The 22050-nt window shown below is 38.5% G+C and overlaps 1 protein-coding gene across 1 annotated transcript in view; it reads left to right on the top strand.

The window, feature by feature from the left end:
* BCAT1 (branched chain amino acid transaminase 1) overlaps positions 1-22050 on the top strand; it is a 111212-nt gene that overhangs the window by 63771 nt on the left and 25391 nt on the right. The window contains exons 5-7 of the mRNA XM_003405356.4: positions 934-1053; positions 13525-13688; positions 19796-19938. Of these exons, the coding sequence (XP_003405404.2) occupies positions 934-1053; positions 13525-13688; positions 19796-19938 (427 nt within the window). The remainder of the gene's footprint in view (positions 1-933; positions 1054-13524; positions 13689-19795; positions 19939-22050) is intronic.

Genomic DNA, 22050 nt, shown 5'->3' on the forward strand with positions numbered 1-22050 from the left:
AATTCGTTGCTTCTTATATCTTTTGAAGAACAGAGTCTTTAAATAGAAGTTTTAAATAGTCAAATTTTACCAGTTTTTCTTTTTGGCAATTATGTCTTTATTTATTTATTTATTCTCTTTGGGAATTATGTGCTTTGTCTCTTATTTAAGAAATCTTCCCCTACCTTAAGGACATGAAGATATTTTGTACTTTCTTATAAAGATCATAATGTTTTGTCACACTTAAGTATTTAATCCAAATACAACTGATCTTTATATATGATAAGAGGTGGGAATCCAATTTCTTATCTTTTCCATGCGGGTAATCCATTGTCCTGGCATATTTTTTTGTTGTTGTAAAAATATATGTAACATAACATTTGCCAATTCAGCATTTTCACATATATAATTCAGTGTATAACTCCCTGTTTTCTAAACAATGACTCACCCTTTCCTTCTCCCTCCCACCCCTGGTAACCACTATTAAACTTTGGTCTCTATACATTGCCTATTCTAGGTATTTCATATAAGTGAGATCATAGAGTATTTGACCTTTTGTGATTGACTCACTTCACTCAGCATAATGTTTTTAAGGTTCATCCATGTTGTATCATGTATCAGTGCCTCATTCCTTTTTATGGCTGAATAATATTTCATTGTATGTATGTAACATAATTTGTTTATTCATTTATATGTTGGTGGACATGTAGGTTGTTTCCACCTTTTGATTGTTGTGAATAGTGCTGCGATGAACATTGGTGTGCACATGTCTATTTGCATTGCTATATCCTAGCACATTTTTTAGTGAAAACCATCGCAGATACAAAAAATTCTTATTTATTTTTTACTAATATTGCCTTAAAAAAAAAAGGTGAAGCATTCACAAGGATCGTTTTTTATTCTGATTGCTTATCTGAAAAAATTTCATCATTCATTATGTTTTCCATTTTTCAGGTATTTGACAGAGAAGAGCTTTTAGAGTGTATTCAACAACTTTTGCTGTTGGATCAGGATTGGGTCCCCTATTCAACCTCTGCTAGCCTATATATTCGTCCTACATTCATCGGGACTGAGGTACAAACTGACTTCCTGTTTTCGGGTAGTTTGGTGGGCAAGTTATCATTATTTATTCTTGAGTAAAACTTCTGGCATGTAGTTTGAAGTAGCCCCCAATAGCATCATTAATAACTCCTTTCTGCTGATTATCAGAATTAGAGTTCAGCACACACTTTCTGTAAAGGACCAGATAGTAAATATTTTAGGTTTTGTGGGCTATATGGTCTCTCTAGTGCAAAAGCAGCCACAGACTGTACATAATTGAATGAGCAAGGCTGTTTGCCTTCCCCTGATCAAGACTAACCATTGTTTCCTAAGTTACTAGTGTCTTAGGAAATTATTTCCTAAGGGACTAGTGTCCCTTCCAGGCAGCACTTCTTCTTGATAGAAGTAGTAATGGTTCTGAAAATTGAGGGAGGAAGAGCTGGTACTTTTATTTTCCTGAGGTCTCGGGATTATTTGGTAAGAAGTGGGAGTAAAGGGTGGGTGATGATAGAAACTGCTGAAAATAAAAGTTCAAAGTAGGAGTTAGGGAAGGAAGTTGAAAAGCTGGAATGGGAGCCTTAAACAAGATGGCCTGAAGATCTCCTGGTAAGTCACAGTCTATTGATTGGACACCTGTGCAAAAAGAAGGCATGAATTTTTAAGCGCCTGGAGAGACTAAGGCTATTTGAGTGGGTGAGTGTGTTATATGAAGACTGTCGCTTGTCTCCTTTCTCTGCTAGGCAGCTGTGACCTTATGAAGAGTGGGTGATATTGAGGGATAACTGATGGGTGGAGATTGAGTGTGAGTGGCGGATGAAAGGAGGGGGTATGAGATCTTTAGGAATAGGGAGAGTGAGGTAGAGCTCTATTGCAATAGTCTAGCCATCCTGTTTTCTATAGGTCACTATGTGGTTATTAGGTTCTCTACTAGGTTGTATGAATGCAAAAAGCAGAGAAATAGGGCCATAAGAATAAATACCTCCTAAGTGGTCCTTTGGTGCCTTTGAAAGACCATTAAGAACTAGGTAATGAATTTCATGAATCATTTGTCTCCCTAATGAGTTTTAAAGAATTGGGACAGTTTAAAATAATCTATCTCCTTAAAGTTTTTTTTTTTTAATATTATTATTACCTTTTAACTTTATGATATTGTTATTAGGTGCTGTTGAGCTGGTTCTTACTCATAGCAACCCTATGTACAGCAGACAGAAACACTGCCTAGTCCTGTGCCATCCTCACAATCATGCTTGAGCCCATTGTTGCAGCCACTGTGTCAGTCCATCTTGTCGAGGGTCTTCCTCTTTTTCCCTGACCCTTTACTTTACCAAGCATGATGTCATTCTCCAGGGACTGAACCCTCCTGATAACATGTCTGAAGTATGTGAGACATAGTCTCACCGTCCTTGCTTCTAAGGAGCATTCTGGTTTGTTTGTTTGTTTGTTTTTCAATTTGTTGAAACATTGTTACTAACCTCAAAGCACTACCTTTCAGTGATCCTGAGGTGCTTTCCCAGCTTAAGATACCCAATTGTTTCATTCCTAGTTTGTTGAGAATTGTCATGAATGAATGTAGGATTTTGTCAAATATTTTTTTCTGAATCTTATAATCTAGAGTTAGACAAGATCTTTAATCTTTTAGTCCAGCCCTTAGTCATAATAATCCTCTCACTTGGTAGTTCTCATTTTCTGTATTTATTTTCTCAGTTTTAGCTAGAAATTCAAATCAGGGTCTTAGCCGTGTCAGTTCTTCCTGTGGGCCTCTCTGCTGTCAGCAGTACTCTGCTTATGAACGTATCCTCACCTGGTCTTTTCCCACTGTGCATGTCTGTGTGTTTATTCTCTTTTTTAAGACACCATTCAGAAGGGCTTAGGTTTAGGACCCAGCCTACTTGCTATGACCTCATTAATATAACAAAAGCAAATCCCTTTTTCCAACAAGGTCATATTTACAGGTAAAAAGATTAGGACTTCCATGTTTCTTTTGGAGGACACAATTCAATCCATGACAACTGGCAATTCTGAAGCACACTCAAATTCAAGAACCTCAATGTTTAAAAGCCTTGCCACATAGTTCTCTTCCACTACGTTCTGTCAACTAGCATACATGAACATGCTTTGGACCTTAGAATCAATAATTTAAAAAAAAAAAAAATCTACTTCCTAAGTAGTGAGATAGAAATGGAAAGAAACAACTAATACCATTTGGTGGGTGAATAATATTTATATTTGGTTGATACATTTGTATGGACTAGAATTTTCTAATTATTGGTATAGACAGAAAAAACAATCACCTGTAATTCAGAAATAAGCATATACAATAACTATGGATTTAAATACTCATACATCACACAGATGTTCAGTTCATTTTGATAATTATCATGCATCGCTTTTCATGGTGACTGCATTTAATATGTGAAGCACTGGCTGGAGGACTGGGTTTAGTGACTTCCGGTTCACTCTGATTATTTCATCAGGAATGACTAGCTTTTGCCTGTCTTTTTAATGTTACTTGGTGTTGTGATAGCTTCTCTCATGTTACTGCCTTCACAGAATAATTGCAAGTTCATGTCTGCATCAATTGTCTGATTTCTTTCTTTTTTGGTCTGGTCTCCTGCTTGCTGGCTGATATGCACCTTTTTCTTTCATATTCTTTTCATGGTTATATTATCTGTTAGCTGGGTCCTATATCCAAGGGGTATGTTGACTTCTTTGAATGAGTAACTACGTGTTGGGACAATTTATTAAGTGATATAACCACAGTTTGTTGCACGTGCCTAGTCTTTATTCCCTGATATGGTACTCAATTTACGTATAGATTGTTTATACAGTAGGTTTGTATTGGGCCTCAGCAGATCCATATGGAAAAAAAATCTCTGTAGAGTTTACATTATTAATACCTAAACCTCATGTGAAAAGTTAAAATTAGAGGGTAAAATCATTTGCATTACAAGAAGAGTCTTCATGCTAAAAAGGAATTTCAAGATCATTTTAATCAATATCTCCTGAAGTATTTAGTTATAGGTTAAAAAACCTTAAAGAAAAACTAAAATCAGGAATGCTTCAAAATATTGCTGATTACTTATTGATCAGAAACTAAGATAAAACCTGAAATTATATTTAAATAAAGAACATTTGCATGAATGATTACTAAACTTTTATTTTACAAGACAAGAATCTAAAATTATATATGACTGTCAGGTTCAGTACTGAATACCTAACAATCCAACCAATCACCCAAAAAGCTGGGTTTTGCTGATTTTAAGTCATCTACTTGACCCATCTTTTTGATAGAATACCAGTTGAAATGTTTCAACAAACAGATGCAATGCTGGAAGCGCACACTCATCTGTGCGAATAAATTTGGAGGAAAGATAACCTGATAGAAGGCAGAAATCATTGAACAGTATCATTAATATCACATGCAAGTAAAATTTTGCTAAAGACAATTCAAAAACTATTACAACAGTATGTCAATGGGGGACAGCCGGAAATTCAAGCCAGATTCAGAAGAGGATGTGTGTCTTAGGCTGGGTTCTCTAGAGAAGCAAAATCAGTAAAGCATATAAACATGTAGAGAGATTTGTATCAAGGAGAGGCTGTTACATCCCAAGTCCATGGGTCTGCATAGAGGCTTCTCCTGATTCGTGTAACCTCGGGCTGGCGAGCCCAAGATTGGCAGGTTGGAGAGCAGGACTGTTGCTCACAGACTGTGAAGACTGACGAATCACAAGATTGGCAGGCAAGATCATAGGTAAGCTGCTAGCTCTAGTCCCAAGAATCAGAGGTCAGATGAACAGGAGCCAGCTACAGGATCCAGAACAAGCAAAAGCCCCTGAGCCTTACCAGAATGTCCACCCACACTCAGTGCAGGCCGCATGCCCAAGAAAACTCGCTTCAACCAATTGGCTGCTCACAGCAGATCCCATCATGGGGGTGATCACATATCAGATCTCAACAGAGAAGTGACCACAACATCATATGACTGCCAAAACACTGAGAATCATGGCCCAGCCAAGTAGACCCACAATTCTTAACCATCACAACGTGGAACGAGGGATATCATTACTTATGTCAGATGGATATTGGCTGAAAGCAGGGAATACCAGAAAAATGTTTGCCTGTGTTTTATTGACTATGCAAAGGCACTTGCCTGTGTGGAGCATAACAAATTATGGGTAATGTTGCAAAGAATGGAAATTTCAGAGCACTTAATTGTGCTCATGAGGAACCTGTACATAGATCAAGAGTGGGATACTGTGTAGCTTAAAGTCAGCAAAGGTGTGCATCAGGGTTGTACCCTTTCACCATACTTAGTCAATCTGTATGCTGAGGAAATAATCCAAGAAGCTGGACTATATGAAGAAGAATGGGGCATCAGGGTTGTAGGAAGGCTCATTAACAACTTGCATTATGCAGATGACACAACCTTGCTTGCTGAAAGTGAAGAGAACTTGAAGTACTTACCAATGAAGATCAAAGACTGCAGCCTTCAGTATGGATTACACCTCAACATTAAAAAAAAAAAAATCCTCTCAACTGAACCAATAAGCAACATCATGATAAATGGAGAAAAGATTGAAAGTGTCAAGGATTTCATTTACTTGGATCCACAATCAACGCCCATGGAAGCAGCAGTCAAGAAATTAAAGTTACATTGCATAGAGCAAATCTGTAAAAGACCTCTTTAAAGCATTGAAAAGCAAAGACGTCACCTTGAAGACTAAGGTGGGCCTAACCCAAGACATAGTGTTTTCAGTCCTCTCATAAGCATGCTAAAACTGGACAATGAATGAGGAAAACCGAAGAATTGACGTTTTTGCATTATGATTTTGGCGAAGAATATTGAATATACCATGGACTGGCAAAAGAATAACAAATTTGTCTAGGAAGAAGTACAACTGGAATGCTTTATAGAAGCAAGGATGGCGTGACTTAGCATCACATATTTTGGACACGTTATCATGAGGGACCAGTCCCTGGAGAAGGATATCATGCTAGGTAGAGAGTCAGAGGAAAAGAGGAAGACAGTCAACGAGATGGATTGACAGGGTGGCTGCAATGATGGGCTCAAGCATAGCAACGATTATGAGGATGGTTCAGGACCAGGCAGTGTTTGGTTCTGTTGCACATAGGGTGACTATGAGTCAGAACCAACTTGATGGCACCTAACCACAACAACTAGATCAGCAGCAACTTGAACAATATTTTCAAGGTTTTTCTCTATTGTAACATGTATCAGGACTTCATTCTCCTTATAGCTTTGTAATATTTTATTGCGTGGATATACCATGTTTTGTTTATCTATTGATCTGTTGATGGGTATTTAGATTTTTTCCACCTTTTGGTTATTGTGAATAGTGTGACAATGATCATTGGTATATAAGTAACTGTTTGTGTTCCTGCTTTCAATTCTTTTGGTTATATACCTAGGAGTGGAATTGCTGGTAACTTTGTGTTTAACTTTTTGAGGAACTACCAAACTGTTTTCCACAGTAATTACACCATTTTTACCTTTCCACCAGCAGTGTACAATTTCAATTTCTTGATGTCTTCACCAACACCTGTTACATTCTTCTCTTTCTTTCTTCTAATTATAGCGATCTTACTGGGTATGAGGTAGTATCTCATTGTGGTTTGATTTGTATTTCCTTAATGACATTGAGCCTCTTTTCATGTGCTTATTGGTCATTTGTAAATTTTTGGAGAAATGTCTGTTCAAATCCTTTGCCCATTTTTTTGTTTGGGTTGTTGGTCTTCTTGTTAAGTTGTAGGAATTGTTTTACATATTCTGGATATTAAACCCTATCGGCTACATTGTTCCCCAAAAGCTTCTCCCAATTTGTAGGTTTTTTCTTCGCTTTGCTGATAGTCTTTTGGTGAACAAAAGTTTTAAATGTTGATGAAGTCCATCATCTTACTTCCTTAGAGAAGTGGAAGAGTGAGACAATACTAATATATATCAGGGCTAAGAATAGTGTCATTGAAAAGGGTGGAGTCTGGTATTAGGATTTTTCTACCTCTGCGGACTTTCAGGGATTAGTCCACCCAGCCCCCTTGAAGAGTCCCAGGCTGTCCACAGATCAGCAAGGAGATTTGAATTTTCAGCTGTACTCAAAGACAGACTGACATTGGCTGATCCAGAATTTAATTAATTCCTCAGATTCAACTAACTTCACACTTCTACATTTGGATTGGCCCTAAATAAATTTCTGGAATTGAGCTCAACCAGAGAAGCGGTCCTGCTTTTGGTTAAAACCCACCTCAGGTACACAGAATGCAATCTGAATAATGCAGAAAATGTTTTAAAGATCTCACAGAAGCAGTTTCCCTATTCTCAACTTCATTAGAAATCTATTAGTGCTCACATTTTACAATTCTCCTGCCATTTTGTGAGTGGGGAGGAGCATAGCTGGAGATCAGATTTGTCAGCTCCAAATGGTCCACTTCTTGATTTCTGAGTCACTTCACAGGAAGCTTAAGGACATACAAATTCTATAGACATATCTTTCTTTTCATTTTATCATCTCGTGAAATCTTTATGTTACACATATATTTCAATTTACATTCATAACAGTTCCCGTGATCTCATTCTGTTTCTTACCTTTTCCCCTCAGCACCATGCTTTTCATTTCTATCCACTTTTCTGTGTCTTTCTAATCTGTTGCTTCTAACTGCTGCATTGTTCTCCATACTCAGCATCGACCGTGTTTTGCCCTGCTTCCTCTAATGGAGTTTCGATTTGGTGCTACCTCATACAATGATGCAATGAACAGCCTGAAAATATACACCCCAGGGGACTACTGAAAGACTTATTGTTCCCAGCAAGATGCCCTAAGCCCATCTTACTTTTCCACCCCCAAGAACGTACTGCTACTCTTCAGGGTAGTACTGGCTTCCTTCGATGACATACAGTCATCCAGTCCATCATCATCAGCTGACATTATGACACTTTCCTAAGCTGTGTTGTGTGCTTTTCATGTAATACGGCAACTGTGACAATATCCCTGTGAGGTAGGTGCTACTAGCATTATTTTAGAGATGAGGATGCTAAGGCCCAAAGAGGCAAAATAATTGCCAAAGATGATACCACCAGGATTTAAAAGTAGGCAGTGTGACTCCAGAGCTGGTGCTCTTAACCTCTATGCCACAACATCTACTGTGTGTTACTCACTGTGTGTATTAGTTTCCTAGGGCTGCTAAAACAAATTAGGACAAATTGAGTGGTTTAAAATAGCAAAAATTTGTTCTCTCAACAGTTCTCATGTCTGAAAGTATGAAATCAAGGTGTATAGGAATAAATCAGCATGTGAAAATTCCATTTGCTTCATGTCCTTAACAACAGTAATATTGTCAGGCTTATTAATTTTATCCATTCTGATTAAGAAACTCATTTTGCTTTTGATTTTTATTCTCTTTAGATAAATTATGTTGAGGACAGATAGTAAATATTTTTGGCTCTGCAGGCCATACAAATACCCAGCTCTGCCTCTGTAACACAAAGCAGCCATAGACAACACATAAGTCAATGAGTGTGTGCCAGTAATACTTTCTTAAAGAAATAGGCAATAGGCTGAAGTTTGCTAATCTTTGCTGTAGAATCATTTGAGAAAAGAAAAATGAAGAATGGCTTTCCCAAGTGACTTATTCTGGCACCTCCTAAGTACTTCCCCATCAAGTATTCTTGACCACTTGTTTAATAATCCGTGGTGAAATTTATATTTAAGATTGTGCGGGGAAAAATTAAATCCCCACTTCTCTGGCAACAAATGTGTTGACCAATCCAAATTAATTTATTGTCAATTCTGCCCCCTCTGTTCTACTTCTGTTTGCTTCCATTCCACATGTAGCACTTTTTCTCTGACCCTAGTCATCCAAGCTAGGTCAGACCTCACAAGTTAAAGAGCACAGTCATCCAGACTACCAGGTCTACCTAAGACCTTAGACACCAGCTGCAAGCTTGGAGTCACCAGGACACCCTCACTTCTGACCTGCTGGCTCCCATTACTCCCTTGGGTATAATAATTTGCTAGAATGACTCACAGAACTCAGGAAAACACTTATAATTACAGGTTTATTATAGTAAGAAGGGTACAAATGAAGAGATGCGTAGGGTGAGGTTTGGCAGCATTCCTGATGCAGAACTTCTGTGTCCCACAAAGGAACATGCTACGTCCAATGTGCATTGATATATTTTATCAATCAGGAAGCTCATGGAACTTCCATGCCCAGAGCCTTTATTGGGACCTCATTAAGTAGACATGAATGATGCAATCCTGCCTCTCCTCCCCCAGGTCCACTGATACCAGGAGGTGGTTTTTCTGGTATGGCCAGCCCTCACCTGAGTCACCTCATCAGCATAAACCTTCAGGTGTGGGCTGGACGGCTCATCAAAAATCCTTCAATCACTGGGGAAATTCCAAAGTTTTAGAGGTTGTATTTCAGAAACCAAGGACAAAGACCAAATTCTTTGGGTAAAGTTAAATCCTTTGTCCCACAGACTGATTTCAAACTTAACCAACTTGTATTTCTCACATAGTATAATAATCCTTGCATATTTTCCAAATGCTCATTCTCTACAGTTCCAACATTGAGTGTTGACTGTACTTCTACAGTCTATAATCTTTATGCTTTGCATATTGGCATTCCTAGCACTAAATATGGACTGATTTACCACTGTTACTATTATCAATTATTATTTATAAAGATGATAATAGCAGTTGCTATTTGTCGAATGCCTGGAATGCATGGATGCTTTTCACGTATTGTCTAATTTAGTCCTTGTACTAGTTATCATTATCACTCCCTTTACATATGAAAAATCTTTGGAATAGTGAAAAAAAGCTCTGGATTAAGAGTAGAAAGTTTTGAGTTTAAGAGCTGAGATGTTGAGCAATTCATTTGTTTTGAGCCTCAGTTTCCACAATTTAAAAGCAGGAATTATATAACTTCCTGGGTTGTTTGAGATAATAAAAGTATAATGTCTTGGTAGCCAAAAAACAGTGTATAAATATTGAGGGTTGTTATTATTTTTAATCTTTCACTGTTACTGTTAGTTGCCATTGTTGATCTGACTCACAGCAACTGCATGTGTGCCGAGTAGAACTGCTCCATAGGGTTTTCATGGCTGTGACCTTTTGGAAGCAGATTGCCAGACCTGTCTTCTGAAGCACCCCTGGGTGGCTTTGAACCACCAACCTTTCAGCTAGTAGTTGATCACTTAACCATTTGTGCACACAGGGACCCAGTCTTTCACTAGCCGTCCCAATTTTTCCTACATAACCACCTCTACATAACTGTATGGGGCAGTTCTACTCTGTCCTATAGGGTCGCTATGAGTCGGAATCGACTCAACGGCAGTGGTTTTGGTTAACCACCTCATGAATTGGTGTTCCTCCCCCTTGTGATCCTCAAAGCACTCAAGGTCATGCATGGATTGCTCTCCTCTTCGCACCCTTTGTAGCACCTCTCATTCCAATATTCTGTATCATTACCCCCCTTATTTAATCTTTTCAGAGAACCAACAGGAATAAAGATCAGGCCACTGTTTCTGGAAAATGTTCCATTATTTCCAATTATCCTATTTCTATGTCACTTATTTGCCTTGCCTAGGCAGAATTATTCTCAGCCTTTTCCTGCCTTCCAGGCCTAAACAGGGACTAATAGTACTTTCTCAGCTCTCTTATCTGAGCTCTTTTTCTACCATTATTCAGATAACCTCTGAAGTCCTGCTTTTCTATAATTTTACAGCTGACTCAGAAAGAAGAGGTAATTTTCACTTTGACATGGCCTTTTATTTTCTATCCTACTAGAGTGCCTTATCATTATGTATAAAATATACATAGAATATACATCTATAAGCCCAAAAACCCAGTGCCCTCGAGTCGATTCCGACTCATAGCGACTATAGGATGGAGTAGAACTGCCCCATTGAGTTTCTAAGAAGTGCCTGGCGGATTCGAACTGCCGAGGGTACCCTTATATATGCATCTGTTATTTGCAAGATGTGAGAGTCCATTTATTTTTTAACACATCAGAACTTCAACTTCGAAATCAATGTGGTTCCTTGAGAATTACATACTTAGCAACTGAGATTTTACGCCCCTCATTTTTCATAGATTCCCCCCCAATTCTGTGTGTTTAAATAATCCAAGAAACAAATAGAGAAGATAGCAACTATAAAATCAATCAAATTGACCATAAGAAAATAAGACTTACTGAAACTGACTTATGTAACTTACCAGCTGTTATCTTCCATTTTTCTCTATTTATGTGACTATTGCCTTATTTGATCAGAAGCCTGACCTTGTCATCACAGAATTTTGTCCCCTGCCAGTTGATTAACAGATAATAAACTACTCTTATCCATCGCAGCAGTACAGAATTTAAATGGCTTTCCAGGCTAGAAGGGAGAATTAAAACAAAGGAATAAATAATGGTTCCTGAGGGTGGAAGCAGAGCCAGTCACTAAGCTTCCTTCCTGATGGATATAGTTGCATTTTATGTATTCTTAATCTTGAAGCAGTGTGACCATTTTTAGTGAACTCAAAGAGTTCTTTTTGTGAAAAGACAACATAAATAATCATTTGAGGATGAAGTTGACTAACCTGTGATCAATACCAGTACTTGAAGCCCCTGTAAAGCATGAACTGACCTTGCTAACCTTGCCAAATTTCAGAAAATAAAATGTTAGTACACATATATGGATTTTTCTCTCAGCATTGAAAAATTCTAGTCTGTAATTTACCTGCTTGCTAAAAATAAAAATATTACTTAAAGGTTTGTTGAGATGTTTTTCTAGAAATAGCTTTAATGCATAGAATTATTCCTGTTTGCTGTCTATGCTCTCTATACTACCACCTAGTGGAATAAATGCAAGTTTACCTCATTTAAAATCAGGGAAAAGAAGTGAATGACTAAGATGAAATGTCTCTGAAAAAATGTCCCAGATGTTGGGTTATTATTATTTTTTTTTAGTATAGTGCATGTTGTATAAGATACATGAGTTCAGAGATTAAAAAAAAAAAAAAGACCTAGGCATCAGTGTGATACCTAATAAAACGTTACCAGTTTTCCAAACAACCTATTTTATTTAGAAACTTAGAAGCTAAGTTTCTTAGTTTTCTAATGCTGCATAACAGAAATACCAGTACTGACTTTATGGGAGCAGATCTGCAGGTCTTTTCTCCAGTGGAGTGGCTGGTGGGTTCAAACCTCTGACCGTTCGATTTACAGCTGAGTGCTTAACCATTGCACCACCAGGGCTTCTTCTAGGAGTCTGAATTCAGGGCACCAGCTTCAGGGGGAAGGCTGTGAGCTCTGGGGGAGATCCTTGTGTCTTTCAGCTTCTGTAGCCCCAGCATTCCTGGGTTCCCGAGTGTGCTGGCTTGTTTCATCTGCTCTTTTTATAGATCTCAAAATTGGTTAGGTTTAAGACACGCCCCATACAGATGTGGCCTCATTAACATTACAAAGAAAACCTTGTTTCCAAATGGGATTACATCTGCAGGTATAGGGGTTAGGATTCTAACAGGTATTTTGGGAGGACACAATTCAATCCGTAACGCTGTAAAAGTTATTGACTGTGTCCTGAATATTGTTTTCTCTAAATTATGTTGGGAAGCTTCTCTTTATTCCTCATTACAAGGGCCTATAAAAAGATATAAAATATTAAGCTTCAAAGCATCCCTGAAATGAAGGTATCATTACACTTACTTGTTAGGTAAATGCAAGTGCATAGATATGAGTCAAGTTTTATCACAGCCGGGAAGAAAGGCAGATGGGCATATGATCCTGAGCTTTTCCTTCCCAAACAATGAAACCTAAAACGGCCAATGAAACTTTAAGGCTCCTCAGCCTTTATTAGTAGGATGGTTCTTCTCTAATATCCAGCTCATAGAAAAGAACAGACACAGACAAAAAAGAAACCAAATACTGATGTTGCTGACTAATTTCTTGGTCCTGGGTCACCCATCCTCTTTTTGCTCTGTGGCCTCCAGCCCCACCTGGTCCTCATCTTCCTGTGCAGTGCTAATGGAGTTGACATCCCATTTTGTAAGGGCTGCACGCTTTTCACATAACATCAGTGTGCACATACACAGACTCATTTTTATGCTTATGAATATTTCCCCTACCTGATTCTTGATAACCTTGGGTAAGTAGTGGGTGAGGGATCATGGGGCAGTGAGCTATGCAGGGAGATATAGTTGAAATTCAGAAAACATAAGCTTCTCCTTCAAAACTCTAATAACAAAGGGAAAGAAAATATAAATTAGCTTTTCCTCTGAAACCCTAACAGCTCAGAAAGCAAAGCAAAAAGAAACTGAAGAATTCCATGCTTAGTGTTTTCATCTTATAAGACCATCAGGTTTTGTGCGATTCAGCTTTAGAAGTAGTAGCTGCTGTCATTAGATGGCCTTCTGGGGTATAGTTACAGACCTATTCTAAACTCAAAGGCTGGTGTCTGCATTTTAAATTACAACTGTGCTTACTTTTGCTTGATTGCAGCCTTCCCTTGGAGTCAAGAAGCCAACCAAAGCCCTGCTCTTTGTAATCTTGAGTCCGGTGGGACCTTATTTTTCAAGTGGAACCTTTAATCCAGTGTCCCTGTGGGCCCATCCGAAGTATGTAAGAGCCTGGAAAGGTGGAACTGGAGACTGCAAAATGGGAGGGTAAGAGAATCTGTGTCTCCATCTAAAGGAGAGCCCTTCGCAACCATTTAGTTATCGCCGTTTCACTTCAATAAGGATGTACATATTAATATTCAAGTTTTTATGTTCATTTTTGTTTCATGCTTAGCTTGCAGCGTTTGAAATGCACTTGTTGTTTAGAAGACAACCTGTGGCCCTTCATAAGGGACAAACATTGGGTGTGATACGTAGATAAAAACTAAAATAGGTGACTAAAGCAGGAATAAAAGTAGTGCTTTGAATTCAGTGCCCCTGGATGCCCATCCTCTTTGGCCGCGGTTGGCACTTGGTGTAAAAGAGCATCTGGTGCTGGGGCTCTCAGTTGGCTCCGAGAAGCCATGTCTGGGGAAGGTGCCTGTTCACTGAAGTGCTGTCTTCATTGCCACAGATTGTAGCCCCACCTGCTGCCAACTGGCTGAGGGACAGCCCTGTTTTGGCTCTGTCAGGCCAGTCTCATAGGCCATATGTAGCTAGCTGGAAATAAAAGAGCATTTGAGAAGTGTGGATAATTTCAGGGGTGGACTTGGCTGTGAATTGGAAATGCCCTTCTGCATGAGCAAGAATAGCTGGATTACCCAGCAGGGGCTCTTCCTTTTTATGTATCAAGTGCTGATGTTTATCACATACCCAGAGCAGCAGCAGCCCTGGAAGGTGACAGTCTTCCAGGCTTTGATACAACGTGTAGATTCATGGAGCCCTGGGAGCGTCGAATGATGTGCTGCAGGGATGTTAGAGACTTTGACAGCTGGCTTTGACCCCTCTGTAGTCTTCCTGTATTGCCCTTTTCTTTTCTCCAAAAAAGAGTTGGTTATAAAATTCTCTGTCCTGTCATTCTTGTTACCAACTTTTAACAACTGCATTCACTTAATGGGTAGAGAAATCCTAATGGAGTCCATTAAGCTAAGAAGTCACTTTCTTTTCCTTCTGGTTTAGAGTACTCCTTGACTATCTCCTAGGCTAGCCCGGGTGAAAACTGCTTTTGTTTACTGGCTTGACTTCCCATTTGTACTTCCCAGGGCATACGCCTATGCCCCACTGTGTACCACATGCACTACTTTGTTAAAATTTAACTTATGGTGCACATTACAGTAAATCTCAATCTTGATGAAGAGGTAATCATAAGGAAAAATGAAAAAATTATTTTTTAAATCTTGCTTTCTTGCTTCCACTACCTGACTATGAAAAAGATAAAATGGGACACTCAGAAGTTACAGGGAAATTTTATTACCCAGTATGTGGGAAGGTTGTTATTCATTAGAAAGATTTAGATGATATAACACAGTATCACAGAATACGTGGCCCCTGTAAGTGAATTGGAAGCCCTGGTAGCATAGTGGTTAAGAGCTACAGCTGCTAACCAAAAAGGTCTGTAGTTCGAATCCACCAGGCGCTCCTTAGAAACCATGTGGGCCAGTTCTACTCTGTCCTATAGGGCTGCTATGAGTCGGAATCAACTCGATGGCAATGGTTTTGGTTTGGGGTATAAGTTAATTAAAAATTCATAATTCGACTCATTAGGCTCAAGTGGAGCATGATCAATGGAAGTTGACTAGGAATGTCTTAGGAGATCAAGAGGCTAGAGGAGAGAGATTGAATCTCAAATAAAAGCAACAATGGCAAGAAGGAAGCCAGTAGCCAAAAGGACGGACTTTTAGCTGTCTCCTGTCACTTCCAAGAAGTTTTAAAGCTTTCTGATGCTGTGCTTCAAACCTGAAGAAGCTCAAGGGGAAAAAATGAATCTGCATTTAGCATCATTCTGTTTGGTTGGCAAAGGAGTTTGGAAACTACCTTAAATTTGCGTATTGTTAGCTCTTCCGTAAAACTAATTCAGCAATCAACTCCTAAGCATTTTTTAGGACCCCTGAGATGACTACCAATTGGTATTTATTAAAGAGCTACTGATTTTCGTAAGCCTGAGAACTTTCTACTTTCTACCTAAGTGACTCTGAGGATGGAAGAGGATTTTTTTTTTTTTTAATTCTAAGATTATTCTACTACTTTAGAGTCATTGAAGATAACATTATTTTTTTTTATTTCTGAGCATTTCTATATAAGTGAGGAAAGTAATAAAATGACACACGGCTGAAGGAAAATTCTCATTTTGATTACAAATCACTTTGGGAGCTTAACAAACTACCAGTGCCTGGGGTCCCACCTCTAGAGATTCTGCTCTGTTTGGCCTAGGATATGGTCTGGACACTGGGATTTTTTTAATGTGCAGCCAAAGTTGAGAAGCACTGAGCTTAGAGGTAAGAGGAAGGTCCTTCATCTTGTTGTTAGGTATTGTCTAGTTAGTTCCGACTCATAATGACCTTGCCTGGTCTTGTGCCTTCCCCATGATCATTGCTGTGTTTGAGCCCATTGTTGCAGCCACTGCATCATTCCATCTCGTTGACAGTCTTCCTCTTTTTTCTGCCCCTTTACTTCACTAAGCATGATATGCTTTTCCAAGGATTGGTCCCTCCTGATAGCATGTATAGTGTACGTGAGACGAAGTCTTTCCATCTTTGCTTCTAAGGAACGTTCTGGCTGTACTTCCTCCAAGACAGATTTGTTTATTCTTCTGCCCACTCATGGTATATTCAAAATTCTTCGCCAACACCATAGTTTAAATGCATCAGTTCTTCTTCAGTCTTCCTTATTCATTGTTCAGCTTCCACATGCATATGAGGGGATCGAAACTACCATGGCTTGGGACAGGTGTACCTTAGTCTTGAAAGTACATCTTTGCTTTTTAACACTTTAAAGAGGTCTTTTGCAGCAGATTTGTTCAATGCAATCCACTGTTTGATTTCTTTACTGCTGCTTCCATGGACATTGATTGTGGATCCAAGTAAAATGAAATCTTTGGCAACATCAGTATTTTCTCCATTTATCATGATGTTGCTTACTGGTCCAGCTGTAAGGATTTTTTTGTTTTCTTTATTTTAGGGGTAATCCATACTGAAGGCTGTGGTTTTGGATCTTAGTAAGTGCTTCAAGTCTGCTTCTCTTTCAGCAAGCAATGTTGTGTCCTCTGCATATTGCAAGGTTGTTAATTAGTCTTCGTCAAATCTTGATACCACGTTCTTCTTCACAGAGTCCAGCTTCTTGGATTATCTGCTTAACATACATATTAAATAAGTATGGTAAGATACAGATTATCCAATAGGCAACGTAAGCATTGTGCTTACCAGATCATTTGTAGTGAAATTTTCACCTCATTAAAAATTGTTTCTAAGTATGACTGACATCTGTCTCATCCAACCCCACAGCACCTTCCTACAGAATCAAAGTGTCTTTTCAAATTTACAGTACCTGACAGGGGTGGATGACCCAGTAAGCAAGGTAACCACGGGCTTAGTTGTGCTTACTTACTAATCTGTAGTGAACGATTTCACATGGGTGGATCATCTGTCCCTGAGTATTGTGAAAGGATATAAGCCTGACATTCACTTTTTCTGATTTTAAACCATGCAGTTAGTATTCCCTTGTTCTGTTTGAATGTCTGCCTCTTGGATAACAATTATGGATAGCATTGTAAAGAATGGAAATTCCAGAACACTTAGTTGTGCTCATGTGGAACCTTGTCTATGTACAGGTTCTGCATGAGCATAATTAAATGTTCTGGAATTCTCATTCTCCACAATGATATCCAAAATTTGTTATGATCCACACAGTTGAATATCTTTGCATAGTCAGTAAAATACAAGTAAACATCTTTCTGGCATTCTCTGCTTTCAGCCAGGATACGTCTGACATCAGTAATGATATCCATCATTCCATGTCCTCTTTCAAATGCGGCTTGAATTTCTGGCAGTTCCCTGTAAATGTACTGCTGCAACCATTTTTTCAATGATCTTTAGTAAAATTTTACTTGCATGTGTTTTTTTTTAATTTTATTGTGTTTTAGGTGAAAGTTTACTTGCAAATTTGTTTCTCATTCAAAAATGTATACACGAATTGCTTTGTGACATTGGTTGCAATTCCCACAATGTGTCAGCATTCTCCCCCTTTCCCTTTTCACCCCGGGTTTTCTGTGTCCATTCATCTAGTTTCCCTGTGGCTTCCTGCCTTCTCGTCTTTGCTTTTAGGCAGGTGTTGCCAATTTGATCTTGTATACTTGATTGAGCGAAGCAGCAGCACATTCCTCACATATATTACTGTTTGTTTTATAGGCCTGTCTAACCTTTGGCTGAAATGTGGACTTCAGGTGTGGCTTCAGTTCTGAGTTAGCAGGGTGTTGGGGGTGGGGGCATAGTTTTGCAGATCCCTCCAGTCTCTGTCAGACCAGTATGTCTGGTCTTTTTTTGTGAATTTGAATTTTATTCTACATTTTTGTCCCACTCTGTCCACCACTCTGTTGTGATCCCTGTCAGAGTGGTCGGTGGTAGTAGCTGGGTACCCTCTAGTTCTTCTGGGCTCAGGCTGGTAGAAGACGTGATTCATGTGGTTTGCGTGAGGTATTAATGATATTATCCTTCATCATAGGAACATCTTTATTCCCAAGCAATTTCTTAGTTAATTTGGAAGGGATCAGGTTTATCACGCTCCCCTCCCTTCCCCCTCTTTAAGTTATTCCCCTCCCTCCACCTTATTTTTTTTCCTTTTACTTTCTTCCAGCACTTGAGGGCAAACTTTGAAGTCAAAAAGACTTGGTTTAAAAACCTAATGTCAGTGGGCATGTTACTTAACTGTTCTAAGTCTGCATTTCCTCATTTATAAAATAAGGGTAATGACAGACTCGACGGCACTGGGTTTATTACTGGGTTACCTGTGAGGATTAAGTGATATAATGTAAAGTGAACCAGATTGCAATAACCATATATTATATTTCAGTTATTAGTGAATATTCTTTCAGTTGCAAATGAAAAAACTATCTTAAGCAGAAAAAGAATTGATTGGCTCCTGTAAGGAGGATCTTGTAGGACAGAGTAGAACTGCCCCATAGGGTTTCCAAGGCTGTTAATCTTTATAGAAGTAGACTGCTATATCTTTCTTCCGCAGAGCAGCTGGTGGGTTTGAACCTCAGATCTTTCAGTTAGCAGCTGAGCGCTTAACCACTTTACCACCAGGGCTCCATTTTAATCTTACCCAGATGTAAAAGAGATGATTTAAAAGGCCTAAGGGGTTGCTTTCTGGGAGATTACATGATTACAATAATGCTTTGCATCAGCAGTAGCTGTTTGTTCCTTTGTTAACTGCTGGGGGCTGTATAGTCCAAGGGTGGGTCTAGGGTTTATTTCCTAGTCCTGATTATCTTAAGGTAGTACTTCTCAGAATTATTCACTAATATCCTCTAAAAACAGAGGAAAGTGAATTGTGCAACCAGGGGTTTAGGGAGGCAATCAAGTATCACATTGATTTGAGGACTCTCATGTTTTAAAAATTTATCCATATTTTGTGATATACTCCATAACTTTCCATTTAAGTTAAAATAAAAGATATTAAATTAAATTATTATAAACTAATTGTCATTCTAGGAAGATGTTTTATGTTCCTTTTATTTTTGAATAATCTGATATGAATACTGCAAGTTGAGAAAAATGGACTTTTGGGATACTTTTAGGTCAAAACCATGATTTTTGTCCCTTCATTTGAGGAATTTAGACATCAGGGGTTAGATGTTTCCTGAATGTATAAAAGGGTCTCATTTAAGTGGGCATGGACTTGGTGATCTATAACTTGCTGTGTAATTTATGTAAGTTGCTTCTCTAAGCCTCAGTTTCTTATCTAAACTATGGAAATAATAGTGACTAACTCATAGTATCAGTGTGAGGTTTACATGAAATAATTCATGTAAAATTGCTTGGCATGAATAAAAATTCTCAATAACTCATAACTGTTAGTGTTAACTTGGCTATTTACCTACGATTCCATGACTCTACTTGTGCTCTCTCAGATGAGTGCAATTAGATAAATCAGCTTCTCTAATGAGTTTTTCTTTAATGTTACAAGAGAGGCGATATAGGAAGAGCATAACAGGTTGATTACATCCACATGTGAATTGAAGACTTAAGGATTTTAGAGTATGGAAGTTGCTGTGTTTGTCCGGAAGGGGGAGAAAATGATGTACATTTATAATTGGTATGTTTCCTTTGTTTTAAAAGGAACTACGGCTCATCTCTTTTTGCCCAATGTGAAGCAATGGATAATGGGTGTCAGCAGGTTCTGTGGCTCTATGGAGTGAATAATCAGATAACCGAAGTTGGAACTATGAATCTTTTTCTTTACTGGATAAATGAAGATGGAGGTAATCCACTCAGGTTTCAGCTCTTTACTATTTTTCAGTGGAACTGAGAAGAACAGAACTAGAACCTTAAAACAAGTGAGCAGCAGAGTTCCAAAGGCTAAGAGCCATAGTGTTTATGTCATTCAAGTAGACAAGAACTAAAGTTATAAAGGTTATGTTTTGGTTTTGGTTTTTGGCTCTGTTGTTGTTAGTGCTGTTGAGTCGAGTGACAGAGTAGAACTGCCTCATAGGTTTTCCTAGGATATAATCTTTATGGGAGCAGATGGCTAGATCTTTTTTCCTGGAGAGCCACAGGGTGGTTTCAAACCACCAACCCTTCAGTTAGCAGCCAAGCACTTAGCTGTTATACCACTAGGGTTCATTTTTTGGTTCTAGACATATTTATCATCAGTAGCAACTTAAGGAATTCAAGTCAGTATTTTCTGGAAAATCTTGTGTTATAGACTTGGACTATATGTAATTTTCCATGATTTGAAGATTTGCTGTCCTATCTCCTTTGTCATCACCTCAATATTTCTTTTATCTGAATACCCTTGCATTTGAAAAAAAAAAAAAAGTGTTCTCAAATATACATGTGCTATGTATAAAATAGGTCCCTGGGTGGCGCAAATAGTTTGTACTTGACTACTAACCTAAAGGTTGGTGATTTGAACCCACCCAGTGGCATTGCAGAAGACTGGCCTGCCAATCAGCTTTCCTAAAGATTACCACCAAGAAAACCCTATGGAGCAGTTCTACTCTGTAACACTTGGGGCCACCATGAGTTGGAATTGACTCAATGGCAACAGGATTTTTTTTGCTTGGGGAGGGTTATGTATAAAATGTTCTAACAAGCATTGTCTACTGATTCTACTGGTATGGAACTTAGTATGCACTCTTGCTATAATTCCTTAACAATTGTGGCCCTTTCTACATACAGTATTTTATAATATATCAGATGCCTCCAGATTTACACTGGATCTCAGTTTTTTTGAAGTACACTATTTTTAAGGACATATTAGCTGTATCTTGAGATCCTTGTACCTAGATCCCAGTCCATTCAAGGCCTTTAGTAAGTAAGTCTACTATAGTATCCTGAATGTTCATTAGGTCTCTTTGTTTTGTCTTGTCTTGTTTGTTTTAGTTGGAAGAGATCACAGGGGCTTGGTGAAGTGTTGACAGTGACTATGGTATTGGATTAAACGGCAAATAATGAAAGAAAATACAGATCTATGCCTTTATTTCCATTGGAATTATGATATTGTTGTGTGCCACCAAGTCAATTCCAATTCATAGTGACCCTATGAGCCAAAAAACCAAACCCATTGCCATTGAGTTGATTCCGACTCATAGCAACCCTATAGGACAGAGTAGAACTGCCCCATAGGGTTTCCAAGGAGCACCTGGTGGATTTAAACTGCCAAACTTTTGGTTAACAGTTGTAGCTCTTAATCACTACACCACCACGGTTTCCAGTGACCCTATAGTCATGCAAAATTTTGAAACAATTTTTTAGGTTTAAGACCTTCATTTCACAGTAGTGAATGTAGTGACAAGAAGTGTAAAATGATAAGTTTCAAAATTCATATGAAGTCTTAGGATTGGTTTCAATAAAATCTTAAAATGAAATTTTTATTTTTCAGCACTTATAGTAGCCTCTATTGCTCTTGTGTTATTTGGCTATGAAAAGAGGAAAATGATGATTCAGATGAGGCTGAATCAGAGCTATGTACTAATTTGAGTGTTAGTTACAGAGACTAACAAGATGAGTCTTATATTCCAGTCAGAGGTAGGAGGAGGAGAAGGTGTGGCGAGGGTACCTTGTTCTGAGATCAGCCATTGGTGATCCATGGCATACGAAAAGCCAGATTACAGACCATGCTCACAGTGCTTGGCATTATTTAAGAACAAAAGTTATACTGTAATATTTCTGATTTCTAAATTTGACTTTTCCATGAGTCAGAATCAATTGTACAGCAACTGGTTAAATTTGAGTTATTGCATATGGTGTATATCAAGAGCTATGCTTGAAAGATCACAGCCAGTGTTGAACTCTGTAGAAAGAAGATAATAGATTTATTCAACTCTTCTTCCTATCCTCTTGCTGCCCCCTTGAGGAGAAGGGGGGAGGGA

The sequence above is a fragment of the Loxodonta africana genome, chromosome 4, assembly GCF_030014295.1.
Source record: "Loxodonta africana isolate mLoxAfr1 chromosome 4, mLoxAfr1.hap2, whole genome shotgun sequence".
Taxonomy (NCBI): Eukaryota; Metazoa; Chordata; class Mammalia; order Proboscidea; family Elephantidae; genus Loxodonta; species Loxodonta africana.